Source organism: Arthroderma uncinatum (genome assembly GCF_011692745.1).
Source record: "Arthroderma uncinatum strain CBS 119779 chromosome Unknown scaffold5, whole genome shotgun sequence".
Classification (NCBI taxonomy): domain Eukaryota; kingdom Fungi; phylum Ascomycota; class Eurotiomycetes; order Onygenales; family Arthrodermataceae; genus Arthroderma; species Arthroderma uncinatum.
In genome coordinates, this window is record NW_022983867.1 from 1704232 (window position 1) to 1726915 (window position 22684).

The 22684-nt window shown below is 50.3% G+C and overlaps 11 protein-coding genes across 11 annotated transcripts; 5 read left to right on the top strand and 6 right to left on the bottom strand.

Moving 5' to 3' along the window:
• Window positions 1-72: 72 nt before the first annotated feature.
• GIQ15_06904 (uncharacterized protein) lies at window positions 73-1638 on the bottom strand (the record flags this gene model as incomplete). The annotated part of the gene is made up of 2 exons (XM_033554321.1): window positions 73-1581; window positions 1633-1638. 2 exons carry the CDS (start codon window positions 1636-1638, stop codon window positions 73-75), a joined length of 1515 nt encoding a protein of 504 aa, XP_033403836.1.
• A 317-nt stretch (window positions 1639-1955) lies between these two features.
• On the top strand, window positions 1956-2936 carry GIQ15_06905 (uncharacterized protein; the record flags this gene model as incomplete). The annotated part of the gene is made up of 1 exon (XM_033554322.1): window positions 1956-2936. The coding sequence occupies one exon, from the start codon at window positions 1956-1958 to the stop codon at window positions 2934-2936; it is 981 nt and encodes a 326-aa protein (XP_033403837.1).
• A 62-nt stretch (window positions 2937-2998) lies between these two features.
• Window positions 2999-5675, bottom strand: GIQ15_06906 (nuclear protein; the record flags this gene model as incomplete). The annotated part of the gene is made up of 2 exons (XM_033554323.1): window positions 2999-4206; window positions 4271-5675. The coding sequence occupies 2 exons, from the start codon at window positions 5673-5675 to the stop codon at window positions 2999-3001; spliced, it is 2613 nt and encodes an 870-aa protein (XP_033403838.1).
• Window positions 5676-5984: 309 nt separating this feature from the next.
• Window positions 5985-6417, top strand: GIQ15_06907 (uncharacterized protein; the record flags this gene model as incomplete). Its single annotated transcript, XM_033554324.1, has 2 exons — window positions 5985-6014; window positions 6082-6417. The coding sequence occupies 2 exons, from the start codon at window positions 5985-5987 to the stop codon at window positions 6415-6417; spliced, it is 366 nt and encodes a 121-aa protein (XP_033403839.1).
• Window positions 6418-6896: 479 nt separating this feature from the next.
• On the bottom strand, window positions 6897-8543 carry GIQ15_06908 (uncharacterized protein; the record flags this gene model as incomplete). Its single annotated transcript, XM_033554325.1, has 1 exon — window positions 6897-8543. The coding sequence occupies one exon, from the start codon at window positions 8541-8543 to the stop codon at window positions 6897-6899; it is 1647 nt and encodes a 548-aa protein (XP_033403840.1).
• A 338-nt stretch (window positions 8544-8881) lies between these two features.
• On the top strand, window positions 8882-10243 carry GIQ15_06909 (transmembrane protein UsgS; the record flags this gene model as incomplete). Its single annotated transcript, XM_033554326.1, has 5 exons — window positions 8882-8939; window positions 8997-9103; window positions 9161-9333; window positions 9393-9795; window positions 9854-10243. The coding sequence occupies 5 exons, from the start codon at window positions 8882-8884 to the stop codon at window positions 10241-10243; spliced, it is 1131 nt and encodes a 376-aa protein (XP_033403841.1).
• A 539-nt stretch (window positions 10244-10782) lies between these two features.
• Window positions 10783-12021, top strand: GIQ15_06910 (uncharacterized protein; the record flags this gene model as incomplete). Its single annotated transcript, XM_033554327.1, has 1 exon — window positions 10783-12021. The coding sequence occupies one exon, from the start codon at window positions 10783-10785 to the stop codon at window positions 12019-12021; it is 1239 nt and encodes a 412-aa protein (XP_033403842.1).
• Window positions 12022-12530: 509 nt separating this feature from the next.
• Window positions 12531-14830, bottom strand: GIQ15_06911 (phosphate permease; the record flags this gene model as incomplete). The annotated part of the gene is made up of 3 exons (XM_033554328.1): window positions 12531-14552; window positions 14609-14716; window positions 14771-14830. The coding sequence occupies 3 exons, from the start codon at window positions 14828-14830 to the stop codon at window positions 12531-12533; spliced, it is 2190 nt and encodes a 729-aa protein (XP_033403843.1).
• A 773-nt stretch (window positions 14831-15603) lies between these two features.
• GIQ15_06912 (uncharacterized protein) lies at window positions 15604-18341 on the bottom strand (the record flags this gene model as incomplete). The annotated part of the gene is made up of 7 exons (XM_033554329.1): window positions 15604-15722; window positions 15799-15906; window positions 15958-16044; window positions 16265-16411; window positions 16459-16586; window positions 16643-17755; window positions 17827-18341. The coding sequence occupies 7 exons, from the start codon at window positions 18339-18341 to the stop codon at window positions 15604-15606; spliced, it is 2217 nt and encodes a 738-aa protein (XP_033403844.1).
• A 1339-nt stretch (window positions 18342-19680) lies between these two features.
• GIQ15_06913 (uncharacterized protein) lies at window positions 19681-21321 on the top strand (the record flags this gene model as incomplete). The annotated part of the gene is made up of 3 exons (XM_033554330.1): window positions 19681-19908; window positions 19965-20346; window positions 20396-21321. 3 exons carry the CDS (start codon window positions 19681-19683, stop codon window positions 21319-21321), a joined length of 1536 nt encoding a protein of 511 aa, XP_033403845.1.
• A 455-nt stretch (window positions 21322-21776) lies between these two features.
• GIQ15_06914 (uncharacterized protein) lies at window positions 21777-22562 on the bottom strand (the record flags this gene model as incomplete). Its single annotated transcript, XM_033554331.1, has 2 exons — window positions 21777-22223; window positions 22281-22562. The coding sequence occupies 2 exons, from the start codon at window positions 22560-22562 to the stop codon at window positions 21777-21779; spliced, it is 729 nt and encodes a 242-aa protein (XP_033403846.1).
• Between the last annotated feature and the right edge of the window lie 122 nt (window positions 22563-22684).

Sequence of the window (22684 nt, forward strand, 5' to 3'; positions counted from 1 at the left end):
GGTATTGGGGTTTTAATACGTTCTAGCATTCTTTATCAATTTTCAATAATGGCATTTATCTCGATACCATTTTCAGTCCAGTATATCCCACTCAACACCTACCAGGCAGGTTTGAGATACTTCTTCAGCTGTATCTGAATCACCTTCTCTCACCGTGAAACCAATAGGAAGGGATGCATTCATCTCCATCTCCCAAACCAATCCCTTCCTAATCCCAATGCAATCACCACCTTTCAAGCTTATAAAACCCGGAACTGTATTCCTTGGGGTTGCATGTAGAGGGGTGTTAAAGAGTAAGATCTTATGAACAGGGAGATGCCCAGAATCCGGCATCTCTTTACGTAGGGTGGCCAATATGAATGGTGCTGGGTGACCAGCTGAAATGCCATGGATTTTAGTGTGAGGCAGTTGGTCCTCGCCTGAGCGCTGTAGCGAGTGTTTCACCAACGCAACCTTGGTAGTAAGATGATATGGGTCTCGAGAGCTGACTTGACTTGCTCCGGGTTTCGTTTCGCTTTGGGTAGGACGCGTTGGAGAAAACAGCAACGATCCTGGCGTTGGCGAATGAGAGTTAACTTGACATTTCGCACCCATCTCGAATATCCAATTTCGAACTTCCGCAGCCATGCCGTTAGGGACAAAGTTTGGCTTTACCAGGGAGCTTGCACGGCCTCGCTTTGTCCGGTGAGCCAATGGTGAGCATGGAGTTGGGCTGGTCATAGGGCCTGTTTGTTTGTCACTACGCGCTGTATGAGGAGTAGATGGAAGAACGAAGCGTGGTTTTGGCCGTGGTGTAGATTCTAGAGCTGTTGTTGCATTGTAATCAGGGGCCTGGGAACAAGCTTGATCCCCCGATGTCGGGCGGCCCGCTTGCCTTGGGTTGGCGATAAATCGCGCGTATCTAGCTGATGATAATCCTTGCGTGTCCTTTCCTGACGAAGGGAACATCTCCCGGCGGCTAGGTGTAACAAATTCATCTTCAGGTAGGTCAGATGGCGGGTCCATATGTTCACTGGCCGAGACTGAAGGCGGACTCCCCGGCGATGAAGATATTATATTGTCAGGCCCAGGTAACTTCGAAACCCTGGCCCTGGACTCTTTAGGGGAGGGTGATCGGGAGAGCCGCCGTCGGCGTTTGGCGCTTGGAACCACGGGTGAAAGAGAGAGCAGCATCTCATCCTCATCCCCGTCATTTTTGGTCCCTGCTTGACCAGCTACATCATCTCCGTGGCCAGATGAAATGCTTCCGTCATCTCGGATTGATTCTGAATCTGAGTCTCGGATTGCCTCCCCACGAAATGCTACAGGTGGCCCAAGGCGACGTGCTGGCCTTTTTCGACCGGAATAGTCCTCCTGGTCATCCTGGTTGATCTCATCATCAGACACATTAGCCTGTGACTGACTTCCACCGCCTCCAAACAGGAAGCGAGGAGTCGACGCGAACTGAATATTTGAGCCCTGCGAGGCTGGCGGCCCTAAGAGAAACCGCGGAGTACGGGATTCTGACTGCGGCTGGCGAATGCCTCTAGCAGATACGGGGTATTCATCCTCAGGCGTTCGATGTGTTTTAGCTGGTGTGTGCTAGAAGGAAGTTCAGTAAAGTGCGTCCAGCAGCGCGTCACCGCCGCTTACATTCATATGGCATGGTTATTGCCCTGTGCTTTACTCCCTCGGCGTCCGTCTTATCGCTGTATTCACCTCATATCTTCATCCCATAAACATGAACCCTTCGAAGGTTGAAGTTGAGGTCGACCAAGGATGTTATATAAGCAAGGTCGGCAATAGTATTTATCCGCTCCGATATATATAGCAGTCCCGACGGGGAAATATGAAGATGAACTGATAGAGTGGTATAGATATCTTTTAAGCAGAATATGGCTGGATATAAAACGCCTTCTACGTAAGCATTGAAGCTAGAACTTGCTGTTCACGATACTAGCGGTAGAGCAGCTATAATGTCAGCTCTCCGCCAACGCTCTCCGACAACTCTGCTCTTGACACTGGACGCGTTCAACACGATATTCCACCCTCGCCAACACGTCGCAGTCCAGTACACTCAAGTTGCTAAAGCTGCTGGCTTTTTATCCTCGAGTGTCTCTCCAGAAACAGTCCAAGCTGCGTTTAAGTCTGCGTACAAGCGAGAAAGTGCTTCAAGGCCGAATTATGGGCGTAACACGCCAGGATTCGGCGGCCCGAGAGAGTGGTGGGCTAATGTTATCCGGGACTGCTTTTCGCGAGTTCAGGGGAAAGCAGCTGAGGTGAACGGTGGTTCAGGAGTGATGACGGGGCAGGAAGTCCCTGACTCGTTGGTGGCAGAGCTGCTTCAGCGGTTCGAGGGCAAAGAAGGGTATGCACCTTTTGAAGATGTGGAGGGATTCTTTAGCCGACTAAAGGCCTGGAAAGGAGAGTTGGAAGAGAAGGGGAAAGTTGGATGTTCTGGCAGCAACCATATCAAGAGAATCGTCGTAGGAATCATTTCCAACTCTGACGACAGAATATCTCCTATTTTGAACTCGCTGGGTATATCAGTTGGCAGCGCCTGGGCGGATACCGGAGAATTACTTCCTCGTGGACCTACGTCAACTTCCACTGGTGGCAAAATCAAGTTGAATGATATTGATTTCATTGTGACAAGCTACGAGGCTGGAGATGAGAAGCCACATCCCCGGATATTTGATATAGCCAAAACTCGGGCCAAGGAGCACCTGCTGGCTACAGATCCATCATACGAGGAAGATGATAGCTGGAGGCGTATCCATATTGGCGACGATTACGACCATGACTACCAAGGGGCTACCAATTCTGGCTGGGAAAACTTCCTGTTACTCAGGGGCGGGATGGACTATCTCCCTGGTACAAATCACCAGACGATAGGAAGTGAAGTGAAGACTCTTCGCTCCCTGAATGACTTGTATCCGCACTTGGGTGTGAAATAGAGGAACTAGGTTCTATTATATTTTCATACAAGTACATTACTTGTGACTTGGCCATCGTAGGGCTAGGTTGCAGAGCCTCCTTCGGCCACGATGCTCAATGTGTCAAGGGCTGCTTTAGACGCCCATTTTACCAGCTTCTTATCCCGTTTCGACGACACCACGTCCGATTTAGCAATAACTTTCCGGATAAAGTACCTCAGGCCTGCGACGACCTGGGGAGTCTCTGCGGTTTTCATGAAAATGCTCACCAAAGCCTTTTCGTCATATCCAGCTTCGCTGTTTTCAGAATCCTTTGCCTTTCGGTGTGATTTCTGTTGCGACTGAACCATCGTGGTTATCAATAAAACTTCCACAAACATCTTCGTCTTTGGCTGCAGATACGGGAAGTCAAGAATCTTGAGGATTCCCAGGGACAAGCTTCCCTCCACAATTAAAGTGGCGAACATTTTAGCTAGGTTGAATATAGCCCGGGTGCTGAGTGCGTTTTCGTCGTCATCACCAGTGAAGCCGCCATCGTCGTTGTCGTCTTCCTCGTCTAGATGGCCACGTTCTCCTAATCTCTTAAAAATGTCCCAAAGAGAGAACATGAACGCCATCCTCATTTTCTTTTCACTGCACAATTTCCGTGCAATCAGTGTGTAGTAGGGGTTGTGTGCTTCCTCCTCGGTTGCACAATGCATTAGCACGCGAGGAATTTCTGTCTCCTGGTTCCGTTTTAGTCGGAGCTTGGTCAGCCGCAGGTGGGCGTCTCGACAGTCTGTGGCAGACATGATTGCGACGAATACTGATCTCCGAACATCGGTGTTCATGCGATGAGCTCTGGCAAGCTGGCCCAAATCAACCTCGCCTGTCCCAATATCAACGTCTACGGTATCTACCGGAACTGAATCGCGGACTGTGCCAGCTTCAGTGCTGTGGTCATTAGCATTCAACGGATCCTTCCAGCTCGCACCGACCAGCCACCATTTCCCCGTTTTTGAGGCATTATGAACATCTGAGCGACTGATCCTCAGGGGTTCACTGGCCCTGAGTGTCCTATTATTCAAAGTTCCTAGGACTTTTCTCATCTTGGTGATATGCTCCGAAGCCAAGGTGGTTCCAGCGATGCCGGTTTTTAGACGATTATTTTTAAGATCAGTGATTATCTCAATCATGAACTTCGTGCGCACTGACAATGCTGCTTCTCCAACTTGTGCAACTGCAGGCTGCACTAGCATTACAATATCTTTTAGTGCAGAGGGATCGTCTTGCCTCAGTTGAGAACCGGAACCTAGAACTGGAGTCAGCACCAACATTGAATGGACCTTATTGTTTGGCACGCAGGTGTTACTTACTCTTAATAACCTTCAGAAGCAGCTCGGTGTTCAATTCATTAATCTCTGTTAACAGGAGACGAATGTAATCAAACGCTAGACTGCTTCCGATAACGTGAAAGTTATATAAATGAGAAAGCAAAGATATAAGATTCGACATGATCTTCCCCCTAGAAAGGTCGCTAGCATCCTTGTCCTCATAAATCTCATCAAATTTCTCAACAACACGCTGGACAAGTTCTGCTCCGAAATCCATTCCGATCACCTTGTACACTGCGGCTATGAAGGCTGCGTGGAGGATGATAAAGGTATCATTAAGAGTGCTCCTATCTGCTATTAAGCCAAGTAGGAGATCGATGAGAGTTGAAGTAACGTTTTTGCGCGGATGGTCTTGGTACATTTTTTCAAATTCGGTGAGTATAGATATTAGGTTGGCTTCGGATAATTTATTGAGATGGCCCTGAATTTGACGACGTATGCGAACAAGAGCCTCTGATTCGGTAGACGCAGCAGCGCGTAGGGAAGGGGGTATATACTTCGGCTGATCTTTGCTGGAGGGAGCTACAGGAGCAACGTAGGGGTTTTCTTTTATTCGCTTTGGGGGTTGAGGTTCATCTTCGAATCCCTCGAATTCCTCCTCTTCCTCCTCTTCGTCGTCGTCAGATGCCTGTTCGCTGCTTTCATCGACATCTAATTCCTCCAATAAATCTTCGTCGTCTCCATCGGTAATGTCTCCCTCTTCCTCGCTATCAAAATCTTCGTTGCTCTCATTGGATTGCTCGTCAAGGTTGGCCTGCGCCTGCGCCTGTGCCTGTGCCTGTGCCTTTCTCCTCTTACTTTGTAACCATTCATCGCCGTCTCTCTTACGCTTTTTCACGTCAGCTTCGGAGTCGTACCCTCCAAGATCTCCCAGTATATCCGCTAGTCCGTCTTCCTCGAATGATTTGGGGAGCTTCTTCTTCCCCTTGAGCCCTAAAGCTTTCTCCAGACGGGCGATTTCCATGTCATCTTCTTGAAGTTTTTCTCGGACGGCGCGTGACACTTTTCGCTCGGGCGGAGGAGGTGATGTATTTCCATCTTCGTCTTTCCCTGCCGGCTTCTGAGTCTCGTCGCTTCGTTTCCGTTTCTTCAGGATGGGTTTAGGTTCTCGTTTCACTGGTGTCGCTTCTTCAGCGCCATCCTCTGAGGACTCCTCTGCACTGTGGTCATGGGCAACTTCTGATCGCGCATGTCGCTGTATCGGTCTCCGCGGCTCCTGGTGGTGCTGTTTCTTCTGTGACCGTTCTGCTTTCCGTCTTTCTTTCCTGGAAAAGGGCTTCCCTCGACCTCCTCGGTTCGACCCGCCGCTGTGACGACTATCCCCAAGCCCCAGCTCATCGCGCAGCTGTTTCGGAAGCTGGGTAGTATTGATATCTGGTCGACGCATGGCTGCGTAGGGGTATGCACAAGATCCAAATATATATCTCCCAGTTTTTCGTCGTCCTTAAAAGAAAGCTCCAAAAAATATTTCAAATAAATATATGATGTGGTCCAAGCGCCGATGCCGATAAACTTTAAATTGTCCACACTTTTTGGACAAGAAAACGAACATTTGACGGCGTCTTTTCCATCTTCTGCGTCTTCTACAATATCTTCATCCTCGTCTTCTTCCTACAGCCCGGGCACACATAAAACTCCGCCGATAGATATTTGAATACATATATTCCGCCTGCCAGAACACCCATCAAGCGCAACAATGTCAAAACCCCACCTGCCGAACGACGAGGTACGGATATACCCCACGAGAGGGAGCTCTGCCAGTGCGATTTAACTTACAATTTTCTCCTTTACAGTTCTTCTCCTTTTTAGAATCCCTCCTCACGAAACAATCTGGTTCGTCCCGCGGCTCAATATTCCTCACACAAAAGCGCTTCCCATCTCCGGTCACAAAAGGAGAATCACAACCGGCAGAGTCGGAAACACCAGCTTCAAGCCCACCCTTGATCCTAATTCGAGCATCGAATGGAAAACACAAGGATACGAAAGTCAAGGCGTCAACCGTTGTCAAGCCAGAGGAGATAGAGGCATTCTATCGTCGATATGCGGAGACATGTAAGGCTGGAATGGTCGGCCTGAAGAAGAGAGATCGAAGTGCGAAGAAGAAAGGAAAAGCCAAAGGAAAGAAATAGAGAAAGTGCATCTTAATCAACGGCTGGATATATTTATACGATTGCAGACCTGTTATATTGAAAGGGGTTTTATTTGGGTGGCATTTATGCATCAATTTGGCGTTTGTAGCTGGGTGTCTGCGTTTGGATTATAGATACACATGGACATGTATGTATGAGAGAATCGACCTCTTATGATTTTCAGCTCATGGTCTACTATATAGTACGACTATACCGGGTTGTAAGTACAAATACATGGCCTGTGATAGGAGATAATGTCATTAGATTAAGTGAGCGTGAAGTAAAAAATAAAAGAAAGAAACCCCATCATATGATATCCAATACAACTCTAGCCAGATATGACCCCCGTTAAATGCCAATAAATGTCATAAATGCAAGTATTTGTTGCATGCATACCAGCAATCCCAAACCGTCATTACCGCCCACAAAAAACAATTGAACAGACCAAAAAGTACATATACAGATATAACGCTGGAGGCCTAGTCTGCCTCATCCAAAGAATCATAAGCGCTCAACGAGTTCGAGTTTACTCGTCGCATTGAAGGCACGGATGGGATCGGTATTCCAAAATCGTCTTCACTTAATTCATCAACTTCCTGTTGGTATGAAGACAGGTTTCCCGAGTCCGAGGATTGCCGGTTGACAGCCACCCTCGCAGCAAGGCGTAGGAGCAGCATGAGAAACTGGACGGGTGGGCCAAGGACATATGTACATGTCTTTTGTAAGATTGAGTGTGTGAGGTGGTTGGCAGGGGATCGGGCAGAGGGATAATAAAGAGTGGAAGAAGGCGGGAGCGGTGATAGATCCCGTTTTCGATTAATACGAAGACGCTGGCGGAGATCTGGATCTGGATCATCGACAGCTGTACTTCTCCCGACGTAGTCTTCGTTTGGCGAGAGATGACTTGGCTCATACATGCTGGAGCTTGATGGCTCGAGGGGGCAACGCTGCTCGACAGACGATGTATCTTCAGGTATCTCCCCAACGCTGCTGTCTGAGTCGATAAAGGGGTCAGAATCGGGTAGCATGATTGGGTTTAAAGTAGTTTCTTCATCATTTATCAGCGAAGGCGCCGCTGTTCTTTCTTCAGTAGGAGATGAGTTCCATGACGAAGGAGGGTCTAAGTATTGGGTATCCAAGGGAGATATAGAAGCCTCTGTCTCACAAGTATGATAAGATCCAAAGCTCGACATTCGGCCATTATCTTCCCCGTAGGCTGGACGTTCCGAGTCGCTTGCATCCTGAAACTCTTGAAATTTGGCAACAAGGGATTGGAATGTCTGGGGAGGCGCGGTTACTCTACGGCTGTCCGATCGCATCCCGCCCGTTCCAAGTGAAAGTGGCTCTTCGCCGGTCACAACGGGCAAGTCATTCTCGATACCTTTATCCAAGGGCTCGTCATTGAGAGTACCTTCGCCTAGATCAACCGCCGCGCCGTCACCGCCGCTCTCACTCGTTGATTCCAGACCACCGGTGGCAGCAGAATCTTCGGCAACCAGGTTTAACGGGAGAAACGCAGGCATAGACTGCCGTTTCGGCTGCCAGGCCTTCTTCTTCTTTGGCGTTTTGGCTTCTTCTGGCAGGACGACAGAGAACCCGCGTTTAAAGGGGCACGGCGTAATTTCATATCGAATGATGCTAGAAAGGACCTCCTTGAAGCTCTCCACGCGGCTTATATCTTCTTCCGTCTCGCCCGGCAGCTCAACGCGGTAATAGGTGAGTTTCCGTATCCTAAATACAAATCTTGACACTTTGTCGACGCACCAGCACTGGCTGTTCTTGAGCAGAGGGTACACCACGCTGCCAGATTTCAGGAACGTAGCCGAGCCAGCGACATTCTCGATCCGCAGAGAGCCGATAGACGCTATCCGCTCCGTCGACAGCTTCCATGGCAGCGTCTCTATGGCGTCAACGGGGTAGTCGAGGTCGGGGAGGATCGGTTCGGACGAGGAGGAGTTGGGGAGTTCGAACTTGAATATTTTCGCGGACGGGCTGTAGTAGAGGATCTCTTCGGAGGCGGACGAGGGGCTGCTGGAAAGCTCGTGCGATCCCAGGCTATATCTGCCCGTTGATGCGCGTCTGCCAGGGAGTGTAGCGGATCGCTGGAGGGCGAAGGGCGGTTCCATCGCGTACGGAAAAGGAGACGAACGAAAGGCAAAGGAGCGTGGAAGATGCAAGTAATGAGTGAACGGCACGCGATCACCTATCGCACATAACGAACGACGACGTCTCGCTGCCGGACTAGATGTCGGGCGTGTTGGTGATCGTGGTGAGGAAGCGTTTCATCCTCCGCAGTTTTAGTTATTGTAAATGTAGAGTGACGTAGATCTTCAGCCACACGACAGAAGCAAAGCAGGCTACAAGAAACATCCCACTCGCCGTCAGGTCAACATCAACAGGTCGACAGTGACATCGCAGTTACGGCGTACATGAAGCGTCAGAGAGTCACGATCGCTAGTTAGCCATGCCGAAATTCGAGCCCAATGCCATCCTCCGGGGCGCGCAGCTTACTCTCGTCGGTGGTAGGCCATAGATCTCGTCTCATATATACCGTTATAACAAGCTGATACTATGTCTAGCACACAGAGCACTGCAGAACCCGGAGCTCTTCAAGACGGAGCACTACCGGCAAGCTGCTCTCGCGGTCTGTACGGGCATTGCAATCCGTCTCGTTGTCGCCATCCCCGTACGTTGCATCCTCGTCCAGCACACACGCTGCCAGCTAACATGATGCTGGCTCCAGATCGTCGCGGTCAAGCTGGTGATATGGATTCTCTCCTGGGTAGTCGACCTTGAGGGCGCTCTGTGGGCTGATAAACTGGCCGGGTCTCTGGATTTCATCTCCAAATACGTCCTACAGGTGCCGTTCTTCCTGATGACGCTGATGCGATATATAACCCCGACTTTGGATAACATGTATGCCCTATCCCTTGTGTTATATGTTTAATATATGGTGCTGACTTCCTGTTGTAAAGGTTCATGGAGTCTCTTCGCTGGGTTGACAAGACATATGTGCAAAAACATAAACTGGAAGACCCAACGACCCTACGACCCATGTATTATGATAACCTGAGGATGTATTCCACCAAGGGCGGCGGCGGCAGCAGCAAAGGTAGCAAGTCCAAACTTTCGCCCTTGAAGGCCTTTGCGATACGGTACGGGAAGAGGACGGGTATGGCGATGGCGGTCTACGTCCTCTCGCTACTACCTGTAGTCGGCCGCTTTGTCCTTCCGTGTGCCAGTTTCTATACCTTTAACAAGGCTGTCGGTCCTGGGCCAGCGGTCGTAGTCTTTGGATCTGGACTGGTTCTGCCCAAGAGGTATCTAATCATGTTTCTGCAAAGCTACTTTTCATCGCGCAGTCTGATGAGAGAACTGGTAACTCTCCATTCACGGCTCCATCATTCCATGTCCAACACGCTGACGGCCTGTATAGCTTGAGCCCTACTTCAGTCGGGTGAAGTTTACACCCGACCAGAAACGCCGCTGGTTCCTTGATAGGGAGGGCGTCTTGTTTGGGTTCGCTGTCGGTTTCTACATCATGCTCCGCATTCCGATATTGGGTGTCCTGCTCTATGGAATTGCAGAGGCATCGACGGCGTATCTGGTGACCAAAATCACAGATCCGCCGCCGCCTCCAGCCTACTCTGAAGGCTTTGCCGAAGGCCAGGTGACATGGACGAACAAGCATTTGTTCTTGAGACTGCCGCTAGAGGCACTTGACTTGCCTAATGTCAAGGCCAGCGAAGGGAAGAAGATCAGTGAAGTGAATACTACCGGATCAGAAGTAAATGAACTGAACGAACCGGGGAGACGGTTTAGTTGAGCATCTCTGCTGGCGTGGGCCATCTACTCCCGACATTGATCGCTACATGACATAAAATCTAACACTAGTATATTAGCTTGGTCACTTAGCATACTGCACCTTTGCATCTTCATCTACTCACCTCATGATAAAGAGAATATGGCTTGCTCTTACTTATATCTATACTCTTGTTACTCGAGCTATAACTGTTCATTTGTCTCTCCTCCTACTCTTTTCCCTCCTCTTCTACTACTCCTCTTCCTCTTCTTCTTCTTCTTCTTCTTCTTCTTCTTCTTCTTGCTCTATAGATGACCTCCTTCCTAATCGGGCGAAACCTAGACCTGAGCCCTAACTTTCAGCCTAAACCGGGAAGGACCCACCCGGCCCGCCTTGGCCCTGATTATGTCATCATAATAGAAAATTTGCAAAAAAAAAAAAAGTAAACAAAAAAGCATCAAAAGCGAATTCAAAGACTGACACGGCGTCGCATCGCATCAGAGGAGTTTGTGTATACAGACAGACGGCCTAGGGCAGAGACAGAGACCGCGAGGGAGAACCATATGCATCAGCCGTCAAACAGCATCTCTGGCGGAGTCAAGATGAATCAGGACGAGGTGAAGCCGCAGCAGGAGGCTGATAGCTGGAACCCACAGCCAGCCCAGGACGACGGAGCCGCCTCTTCTAACCCGGTGCCATCTACATCCAATGCCACGAAGAAAAAGGGCCGATCTGGCTACTGGAAGGAGGTCAAGGCGAGGAAAAAGGCCCAGGCAGCGGCCGAGAGTGACATGAACGAGAACGGCGGCGTCGCAACCTCCATACCTGTCGAGAATAACGAAACACATACTTATGGGGAGAATGGTAACTTCAGCACCGGCGAGAATACAGACGCCTACACCCTCCTACCCAGCGTGGAAGCACCCGCACCGCTTTTCTCTCCGGAAATAAAGCCCAAATCAAAGAACGGCAAGAAGGCCAAGGGTGCATCGCATGTTGCTCCGGAACAAGAAAAATGGCAGTCATCAATCTCATTCAATGATAATTCTGGTGCAGAGGGCGGATGGGACGCGAGTGTGACGCAGAAAGTCTGGGATATCGAGAATCGGAATGAGCGAGCGCATGAGACTGGCAATGGCATCGACCAGGTTCTGGAAGAGGTCGTGAAAGCAAAGAAGCCAAAGCAAAAGAAGAAAAAGGCAAAACCAACAGCGACAGCCGAGTCAGAAACAGGGAATGAGGGCTTCGACTCTGGCTATAAAGCTGGCAACGTCAATGTTGCTACAGGCTCAAATGCTGATCCAATTAGCGGGAAACGGGAGCTAGGTGGAACCACTGCAGTCCAGGAAATGCCTCCTCAACAATCCAACGAAATAAAGGAGACGAAAAAGGCTAAGAAGAAGAAAGCCAAAAAGAACAAAACGAACGCTCAAGGAGAGCCTGGAACGCCCGACATTGACCAAGGCGATGGAGCCGTTGACAAGGCAGGGCAAGATACCCCAACATCAAGCGTCGCAGGGGCAGATAGCAATGGCGATTCTAATGGCCCTGCGCCATCTGCAGCGGGTGAAAACAAAGATCGGACCCCTAATGATGAGATGAACACGAATGGCATTGAAAACAAGGGTGAAAACAAGGAGCACGATGTTAATGGAACCCAAACTCGTAACGAAATACCCATGCCATCAGCTTTCAAAGAGCAAAAGCCAAAGCAAATGAAGATTCAAGTAGACCTAGACCTTGAACTTGCGGCCGTTTTGAAGGCAAAGGTAAAAGGGGAGATGATGATTACTTTTATGTGAGTTTTCACCAAGGACATTTCCATCCTCTTCTGCTTTCTGTCCCAATACTAACATTCATGTTTAAAGAAACTGATGACCCTTCCTCTGTCTTGACCTCATGGTTTATCTTTATTTTCGGATTATTCCTTTACAGCCTACGTGTGTAAATATAGATAGCTTCGTTTTCCTTTCTTTCTTCTTTGTTCTTCTTTTATTCTTTAGGATGCTACTTTCTTTCAGCATATATGCTTAGGGATAGGTTAATCGACAAATTAGACGGGATGGGTATTGGGTTCGGTTTGGCATTAGGTCCATTAGATAGGGGCTACATGACACGCGATGATAATAAAATGCACTTTATGATATATAATACTTTGTATATTAGAAGAGTACGTAAGTTATATCATTATTCTAAAAAGCCATAGATTTAAATAGTGACTATAGACGCGCCATATACTACATGGTTATATTACTATATTTCCAAGCATTTCCAAGCATTTCCCATATGTTCCAACTCCAGCCAGTCCTCATTATACATTATTAGATACCTGTCCATTTATTCCCAGCCCATGAGCATTCACGTTGCCATTAGCTTCCCCATTAGCCGCAACACCTCCCTCGGCTCCCTCAGGGGCATCGGCCTTCTTCTTCATCGGTCGTCGTATCTTAGCAAGATACTGTAACTCTTCCAGCGGTCTCGCCTGGCCATCTTTCCCCCTCGTCTCGGGAATAAGCCACTTCGTAACCGCAGCACCCAGTATCATAAACGCCGCGAAGATGATGACTACAAATGCCAGCCATTTAGCGCCGGGATCAGAGGGCTTGTGCCTCCCGATAGATACAAAAGCAACGAATGGCTGGACCAAGACAGAGGCGATTTTTCCAGACATCGCAGAGATACCATGGGCGGTGCAGCGGAAGCGGGTTGGGAAGAGTTCTGCAGGGATCATGAAGGTTGTGACATTTGGACCAATCTCAAAGAAGATTTCGGCTAGAACGTAGAGGAAGGCCATTAGGGGCACGGAGCTTCCTCTTTCGACGAAATAGAAGCAAACACCGATCGTGATGAAGATTATGGCCAGGACGACAAAGCCGTAGAGCTGGATGGTGCGCGGGGAGTTGCGTTTTATAAGCTTAATCATACCCAGGCCACCAATCATGGAACCGACGGAGACGACAACCAGTGAGTGCCAGGCGTTCTCAAAGATATCATCGTATAAGCTGCGCTTGGGGGGAGTGCAAGCCATTTTCATTCCAGCGGCTGATTTAGGGAAGCAGAGCGGTTCTTTGTTGAAGATCTTCCCAACGACTTTGTACGAATTCGGCCCTAAGGCATAAAATGCAAAATCGAAGCATATCCATGCAAGGGAAGTGCCGACAAGAGTGGGCCAGTGGCCGTTGGTTATAAAGTGCTGGTAGAAGCCAGCGCGGAAATGAGCCCATTGGCTAGCTTCTTTGGGCGGAAGGCCTAAGTCGTCGTCAACGAGGGTGCTGTCCGCCGGTTCATCAGTGGTGGTAGATGAGGATATAGATGATCCTGCCATCGAGTTTACACTAGATACAGTTCGTGTGCGTGAGACGCGGCGAGGAGAGCGTTGCGAGGCGGCATCTGTTGCTCTGGAGGTACTGCGGAGTTGGTTGGCGTTGAACTGATTCCAATCATTGGAGATGGGAGGAGGTGATTGTTGCGAGACACCATCATAAATGTGTCTATCGGTGATGCTTGGTGGTTTGGGCGTCTGTATGCGAGAGCCCTGAGGCAGACGTTGAGATTGAGACTGAGATTGGGATTGAGATTGACTTTGTGGCTGATGTGGAGGCGGAAGCTGCATCTCAATATCGCCAGGAGTTATGGTCTTCTGAGGAACACGCTGCCAACCCATCTCATTAACATCCTCCAACGCCTCGTCTGGTCGATTCAGCACCTCCATCGTATATCGTGGAGATTCTGGAATACTGAATCTAAAGAAAATGGCAATGGCTGATGGAACGGCGCCGATGCCGATCACCCACCGCCACACACTATCCATTGCTTGTCGGCACTCTTGCTTGTCCATACAGGAGACAATCTCTTCGACACTCCCGGGTGTATTGTGTGGTAAGCTGCCGCTGTGCGCCGCAATGGCTATCATCGCCACGAGCGTCGCGGCTAGGTAGCCACAGGGCTGCATATAAAAGACGGTCGATATCATACGGCCGCGGGAACGAGTTGGAGCAAATTCAGACGTGATCACTGCAGAAAGTGGATAGTCCCCGCCTATCCCAATGCCCATGATGAAGCGCCAGGCGATCAGCCATGCAACGATGTTCATCGAGCCGGCGGCGCCGTCGGCCGCCATGGCAACACCTATGGTCGAAAGGGTAACGACGAGAAGCTCGAAACCGTACATTTTCCGTCGCCCATAGAGATCGGCCAGTATACCGAAGACGAATTGGCCGATGATGGTACCGACGAGGGTGGCCGCTCTCATGCTAGTTTCGATGGAGGTAGGCATGGTCCCTTGGAAGTAGACATGGCCCAACATCGGAATAATCATCCCGACAGCGAAGATCTGAACTGTTAGCGACGACAACGACCAGTTGATTTGTTGGATGGCAGGCAGCTTACATCGTATCCATCTGTGAAGAAGCCGATTCCAGCGACAAACACGACCAGGCTCTGGAAGTGGGTGGCATCAAGCTCGTCAAACACACGACGACGACGAAGGTCGATGTCCTACGCCTGTCAGTATTATCAAATTACCGAGTGCCGAGTCAGGATATCACCTACCGGAATATAGTCGAAGTTAACCGTGCGGTTCTTGACCTTGAAGGTAACGGGCATCTGCATCGTGACAGCCTGCTGTATGCCGCTTCAGCCAGAGGCGGGCAGCTCGATCTAGGTCTGTATGCAGTGGGAGTCTGGTTTGTTACCCAGGAGGATTATGGCGAGCGATCGTCAACAAGATGTTTATACGTATATATCATGAGGCTGAGAAGTTTGTGCTCAGGACAGGAACAGGGTTGGCGTTTCGAGGGGGGCGCAGGCTAAGGCAGAGAGGGATAGCAGGCGCGTGAAACTGAGGTAGGGTTCATGGCACCCGGTCAGGCAGACGGAGAGGCAGGCATGGCGCAAGATTCGGCCAAGAGATATCCAAGAAGATGATGACGGCGGAGTGAGACGGACTATATGTACATGCAAGCCATGAAGGCGGAGGAGATTAAGGTAAGGGTGGAGCGGACGAGACTTTAAAAATAGATAGGCGAGAGAACGCCCGATTATGGATATTAACCGACGGTGAGGCTCCGTGGATGCCGGACATGCAACAGGGGAACATGCGAACAGATCGGGGAAGAAATGCAAGCAACATGGAGCAACATGGAGCAACATGCGAAAACAGGGATGCTAGAAGGCTCAAGACTTGCAGGTAAAAGGAGGGTAGAGGTAGAGAGTAGGGGTCAGGCTGGAGGGTTGTAGGTAAAGGTTGCAAGTAGGTAAAGAGTTAGGGGGAGAAAGAGTAGGGGTTTAGGCTGGGTTAGGTAAAGGTGCAGCTAAAGGTTAGGTAAAGGTTAGGTAAAGGGCGCTAAGTTGTAGGCTAAGCTGTAAAGGCTAACTGGTAGGGGCTAGGGGCTGGCCCAGGGTGCGGGCGCTGGCCCATCAGCGTACTGCGAGGAGGCACGGGGAACCGTCAGCACTGCAGGAGGCTCGTGTCTGAAAAGGGTCTCGGTAAAGAGCTGCAGGTCTGGGATGCGCGTTAGAGTCACGCAAGGAGGAGAAAAGCTTGGAAAGAGAAAAGAGAGAAGAGGTGGCTGACGTACCCGATGCCGACGAGAAGGCGATCCGAAGATGCTGGAGCTGGTGCGAGAGCTGCAGCTCGAGCATGGTGTTTCTGTGGCTTCGCTTGGGGTTCAGGTCGATGTCGTTTCCTATCACTCTTAGCTTCGAGATCAGGTACGAGATGCTACTTATGAACTCACGGTGAACTTCGATATATCGCGGCCTCTCTCTTGCGGGTGCAAAGTAGACCACGCGCATCGCACTGCCGGTGCCGTATCCTTCGTTATCTAGGTCCTCCCAGATACGCAGGTATTGGCGATCAGACTCCTTTCCCCTTGCACTGTACACCTTCTGTACCAATAAGGATAATAGTAGACGCTTCCCAAAGATCAGACTTTGAAGGTGCGTCAGATCTACGCCACGAGGGAAAAAAAAAGGAATATCAGCATTCGAGACAATTGAAAAGAAATAATAAAAACAAGTGAAAGTGACAAGAGAAAGACGTACCGTATGGGTCCTCCACGAAATATTGTGGATTTTCGCCATACTTCGTCTTTGGGGGCTTGATGAAGTAGATTACTCCCGCCTCCAGGCCTGTATCGCGATGGCCCGGTGGTTCGATGTGAGGTATCGGCCTTTTTTCGGCAGATGATACTATAGACAGTTAGACGTGTAATGCAGAAGAGTAAAGGCTGACTCACGTCTGAGGGTAGGCAATCTTTCGTTGGTGTTCTTAGGGTCGGTGGCGCGGAGAGCGCATACCCTCCCGTCGCTCCTGTAGCCCGCAGCCAGGACACATCGGACGGGCGTCGGATGGCCTTGCCATGCTCTGAGTATCCGTTAGCATGTAACCCTAATATCACCAATAATAGTATGTCAACTTACATTCTTACTCCTCCATTAAGCGAGATTGTCTTCCAAGTACAGCTGGAGTGGCTCCCAGAGTCGTCCGTGCTTCGCCTTTGCAAGTTGCCCGGCGACGGCAGAGAGCTGACGCTGTACCCTCTGCTGCGTGAGGCGGGGTTCCCATTTTCCATGCTAGCCACGCTAGGCGCGGTGCTGGCATAACTGGAGGTAGAGTACCGGTGCTGTGGATGGTGACCTATGGGAGACGGGCTAGGGCTGTTAGGGATGGTATAGGAGTGGCAGGATCCAGGGCTGGTAGACAGCGGAATGGAGAGTGAGGGTGCTGTTGATGGGCTGGAGGAGAGCGGTTGCGAGGCGGAGGTTGGATACATCGGTTTCGAGCTGGCTGAAGGCTCCATGTGTATAGCGGTAACGGCAGTGTCATCTGTCACAGCTGCACTTGCTGACGTTGTATGGGAGAAGACTGACGATGCGTATGAGGCCAAAGTAGTGATTGACGGTGCTGGATGGAGAAGAACTCCTCCGCCGCCGTCTTCGTCCATCTCGTCTTCTCCATTGATCTGTATGGATGTATTGGTGGTGTGCTGCTCCGTTTCTGTCTCTGTTTCATCCCGGATTAATGCCAGGGGCGTTTCATGCGCTGCGTGCCTTCTGCGGCGGTATGAGGGGTGCTCGTTGGAAGGCGATTTGAGTCCGCCTCTCGAGTTGTTAAGTAGGGCTCTGTTCAGCGCTATATCACTGCCATTTTCTGACCTGAATTCGCGCCCGTTTCCGTGCTGAGCACTGGAGTTCGTCTTGCGCTCAATAACATACAGCACCCGCTCGTGGAACAGGTCCAGCTGGTCACAGATCGTTTCCCACTCCTGGTCGTCACCGCTATCGGCCATGCTACGCTGGAGCATGGCGTATTGACGCTGGCGGTCCACGGCTTCAAGCATTATGTGGTAACGGTCGTTGTCGGCCGCTGGGCCGTCTGGGAGGCTGGAACTGGACGAGTTGAAGGCTGCGCCAGGAATAGAGCCAACACGCTGGAGAGGGTATGAGCGAGTCAGCGGCATGGTTTCGGCATGGAGTTCGTGGATCATGCGCTCCACGCTCTGTAGCCTGTTGCCCATCCGTATGCTTCGTTCTCTGTATATTCATCAGTTTATTTCTAAAAAAAAAAAAAAAAAAGAGAGAGTGTGTGTGTGTGTATAACGTACCGCTCGAGAACTGTGAGGTACAGTGTTAAAGACTGCTTGTGTCGCGCAACTCGCTCCTGTAGAGCGGATACCTGCGTTCCTCCCCAGGTAACATGCCTGACCAGCTCGGTGCCGACTTTCGCCGCATTCTTTGGCCTGGAGATCAAATACTCCCTCGCACGACCTCCACTGCTCTGTGAAGCTGCCACTTTCTTCTCTACTGGAACGGCATCTGCGTCGTGACTCCTGTAATGGTTATCATACGCCTGCTGCAAGGTGTTGTATTTCTGCAGATGGCTGCGGCATTCGCGCAGAGTGTCCTCGATGCCGCGCAGGTCGATGCAGGAAGTCTCACCACCATCCTGGACGAGGTTCTGGAGCTGCTGAAGCAGACGCTCGAGTTCCTGGATCTCCTCACGCAGTCCCTGAATCACCTGGAGGGCAGAGGTCGGGCCGAGCGTGCAGTTGGATACCAGAGTATGGCAGACGACGACGAGCTGGTAGATGTCGCCGGCCGACCATCCAAAACTGATCATGTCGAGAGTATTCTTCTGTAGTGGGTATATTATAAAATAGCGGTAGATTGGGCAAGGATCCGCAACCCACTCAGAGGATGATCATTTGGACCAGTTATGCGCTGGTTAAGACAGACTGGGAGGACGTTTAAATCTAGCATGTATCAAGATGAGGCCAGTGTCGAAGTCGTTGCCTCGTGGGTAATTGCGTCACAAAAGGAAGCCGAAAGGAAGGATTCCACCAACGGTGTGATGCAGGTAATACGACGGCGGGGAGTGGTCGATCAACCAGCCGCAGAGTCGAGTAATAATGAATATGTAATAGTAGTAGTAATAGCAGTAGTAACGGGTGTAGGAACAGTCTTATGGCCGGACAGAGCCTCAAGACACGACGATGATCACGACGACCACGACGATGGCCACGACCAAGACCACAAAACAGGCAGCTAGAAGCAGGCCCTGACACAGTGTCCGACTGGCCATAAAGCTGCACGCACCAGGACGGGGCTGTTCAACCCATCGTCTCTTCTCCGTCGCCTTCGTACTTCTTCCGCCCGTACGTACACAGGCATGTCACGGGTATGGTATGTGGGAGTACCTGCGTGCCCATACATCCCACGCCCGAGAAGCAGGTACTCCAACATATCTGGCGGTAACTGCGTAAGTGTAAAAGGGGTTGGGAGGCCGCAGCACGTTCAGCATCGATTGGATCGGAGTTCATCTCTCTCCTGGCCAGGGATATTTATAGCGTTAGAGGTTGATCCTTGGCCGTCTTAGCGAGTTCGTCAGCGAAGTCCATAGGTAGCAGTATATAGTCCAGCGTCAGTGTACAGACCAGTCCAGCGTCTCGCTACACCGTTGTCTCCAGTCCTCAGTATCCAGTATCCAGTGATCAGTGGCAGTGGCAGTGGCTTCAGCTAGAGTGTAGTGTAGTGTACGGAGTAGTGGTGTGTAGTGTAGTTAGTTAAGGTAGAGTGCATGGCCAGCCTTGGATATCACGTGACATCGCCAACATCACTGAACCTCAGTTCATGCCTACATCTAGTCCCAGAGCAAATAACGATATATAGATCCGGTTCATATATTAATTGCTGTTTCACTCGGAGTGTTCGGTGCGGATACATCAGCTCAGATGATCAGATACCCTTTGAGGATACGACAGGCCCATGTACTGCCTCACATGGTACGGACCGGGTTAGATGCATACCACTCCGCAACGATGCCAGGTCCATATACCAGGCAAGTAGACGATCATCCTTGAACACCTTGGACGCGTCACTGAGGTTGCTAAGAAGTAGATGGCAGCGATGAGTTCTTCCAGTTCACACGCGGCCGGTTCGTCCGAAACGAGGCCTACGAGATGTCTCAGCGGTACAGGCACTTTGATGTGAAAAGGCTGGCTTCTATAGCCGCTGCCTCTGTTGGCGCCGAGACATGTACCGGTATCGAGAAATGTGCCGACGGCATGTACAATAAGGCTTTCCTCCTCACCATGGATAACGGAAGCCAGGTGGTGGCAAAGATACCAAATCCAAACGCCGGCTTGCCGCACCTTACAACAGCCAGTGAGGTTGCGACCATGGAATTCGTATGTGTTCTGGTTTTATTCCCGCTTTATTTTAAGGGTATTAACAACATGTGGAGGCGAGAAGGGTGTGCAAAACACCGGTACCAAAGATATATACCTGGAGTTCCCAAGATAATCCAGTTGGTGCTGAATATATCATTATGGAAAAAGTCCAGGGTGTTCAGTTGGATACGGTGTGGCCCAGCATGGGAATCAGTGATCGGTTCGACATTGTGAAATCTATCGCCGGATATCAAGAAGCGTGGATGTCGGCCTCATTCGATCATTTTGGAAGCCTCTACTTTGCTCGTGATCTAGACGGAGTACATCATCACCGTGTCTTCCAGTCGTTTTCATCGGATACCGATACCGAGCTGCCCGAGTTCGCTATCGGGCCATCCACCGGACGAGAGTACTGCGATGCTGGGAGAGCCTCCATTGAATATGACCGAGGTCCATGTGGGTAGCTTGTTCCTCAGGAAAGAAGCCTTTATCTGACTGTTGATAGGGTCTACCTTGACAGAGTACCTCACAGCTATCGGCGTCAGGGAGATGACTTGCGTCAAGCAACTCCCTTCATTGCCCAAATCTTCAATCGCTCTCTATGGCCCGGGCACATATCAACCTACCAGGGGAAGAAAGACTCGGGCTATAGAGTGCTACTTGGCTATGGTCAAATTACTCTGCCCTGTCGATCGGTCAATCGCGTCGCCGTGTATATGGCATGGTGATCTCCACGTTGAAAATATCTTTGTTAACCCTGAATATCCGACACGCATAGTGGGGATCATAGACTGGCAATCTACCCAAGTCGCTCCTCTATTTTACCATGCGCGCCAGCCATATATTTTGGATCACAACGGACCACAGCTTAAGGGACTCCAGCGGCCTTGTTTGCCAGAAAATCTAGGACGGCTCGACAATGACGCTAAAAGGGAAGCGAATGCACTGTATCACAAGCAGGCACTTTGCGCCTTGTACAGAAATTTTGTGCACAAGTATAACCCCAACCTGTATCGCGCGTTGGAATTCCAGGAAACCACCAGCTTTGATCTGCTGCTTCTCGCCCGTAATCTTCTGGTTGATGGCGAAGCGACCTACCTGTCCCGGATCGCAGGTTTGGAAGAAGACTGGTCAGGCCTCCCTGGTGTCGCTTCATTGGAGCATCATAACCCTTTCCCTTTTCATTTCTCTGACGCAGAGAAGGCAGACATGGACAGAAATACGAGCGGCGCATTGCTTGGGATGCAAGCAATGCAGAGTATCCAAGAATCGATAGGAGACCTGTTCCCAGAGCAGGGAATTGTCCTGCCAGACCAATATGAAGAAGCAAAAGATGCTTTGCGCCAGGCCAAGGAATTCATTATTCAAACTTTTGCAAAAAACGAAACAGAAAGGAAAATATGGGACGAAGAATGGCCGTTTGACGACTGAATAACTAACCGTGATAACGGTGGGATAATCCCAAGTCTTCCATTAATAGAAAATCTAGACCTAGATACCAAAGCGCCAAACACAGGAACGACAATTATAATTAAATATTAACCTTTGGGGGCCGTTGAAACCTTGTCTAGCTTTGTCGATCAATTCGCTGCCCTCTCTCGGCAGCTTCAGGTTCCCAAGGGCAACTCCGATACTGGGCCCTTTACAGCTCCATCCCGAATCGCGATAAATGTCCAGGGGAACGGAGCCGCAGGTACCAAAGCGGCAACAACGGCAAATGAATCGGATCACATCTCGGTAATGGCAAAGTGTTTACCAATGGTGGGAAACAGTACGTGCGTTACGAGTTTCAACGTAACAAGGACGCGGAAAATTCCACTGTTAAAGAACTTGCAGCACAAGAGAGTCAGCGTGTTTTGGGCGCAGGCTGACCTCGAGATAGTTCATTAATTTCGATAAGGCTGCTGTGGGAGCTCTACGGTCTGGCTGTGCGGTCCTGGCGACGGCGGTTGTTGTGGTGGTGCGAGTGGTGCGAGTGGTCGTTGTGGGTGGACAGGTGGTTGCTGCGCATGCCCTGGCAGTTCTTGCAGCCTACTCATCTGCGGTAAGGGTGGCACATTGTAGCCGCCGCCGTTCGTGTTCATGTCCTCGCTTTCCGGAGGACACTCGCTCCCTGAAGCACAGATGGTAGTGTACAGAGGGAGTGACGGAATATTACCCGCCGCCAACCCTGCATTGGGCACCAAGTACAACGCAACTGTGATCGTCATGATTATGAAGAAATGGGTTACGATGTAAATCTCGATGCTTTGGCGGACGAATACCAAGGTTAGCCGGGTCGCAAAGTGGCCTAGCAGACTGAGCGGGAGCAGGTAGGCAAGGGTGCGGAATTTCTAGACAGAAAGTTATTAATAAGAAGGAACCAAGAGGGGAAAGGATGGGCTATATACCGCATTGCGAAGCTGTGGTGCCCTCCCAATCGCGCGCGTAAAGCTCAGTACAGCTACAAGCGCTCCGATGATGCCCAGGCAGTTATGTACGAGTCCGAAAATTGCTCCAAACCCGTGATAAGCGATTCTGTTGTACAGCGAATTCAAGGTCACATCGGACGGGGCGATGGCGTAAATTGACAAGCCAATAGCCACAATATCGGCAGCACCCATAACCCCAATGAATATTTTATGGGTAATCGAAGTGGCAGTTGACGCGATGCCGCCGATGCATTCGTGCATTAGGCGACAGATCGAAATCAATGCCAAGGCAAGCAAGAGGAAGCTGATAATGAGATAAAGGCAGCTGCCAACCAGGTTGACATATATCACGGCACGAAGACTCTCAGGGCAATGGCTGACGA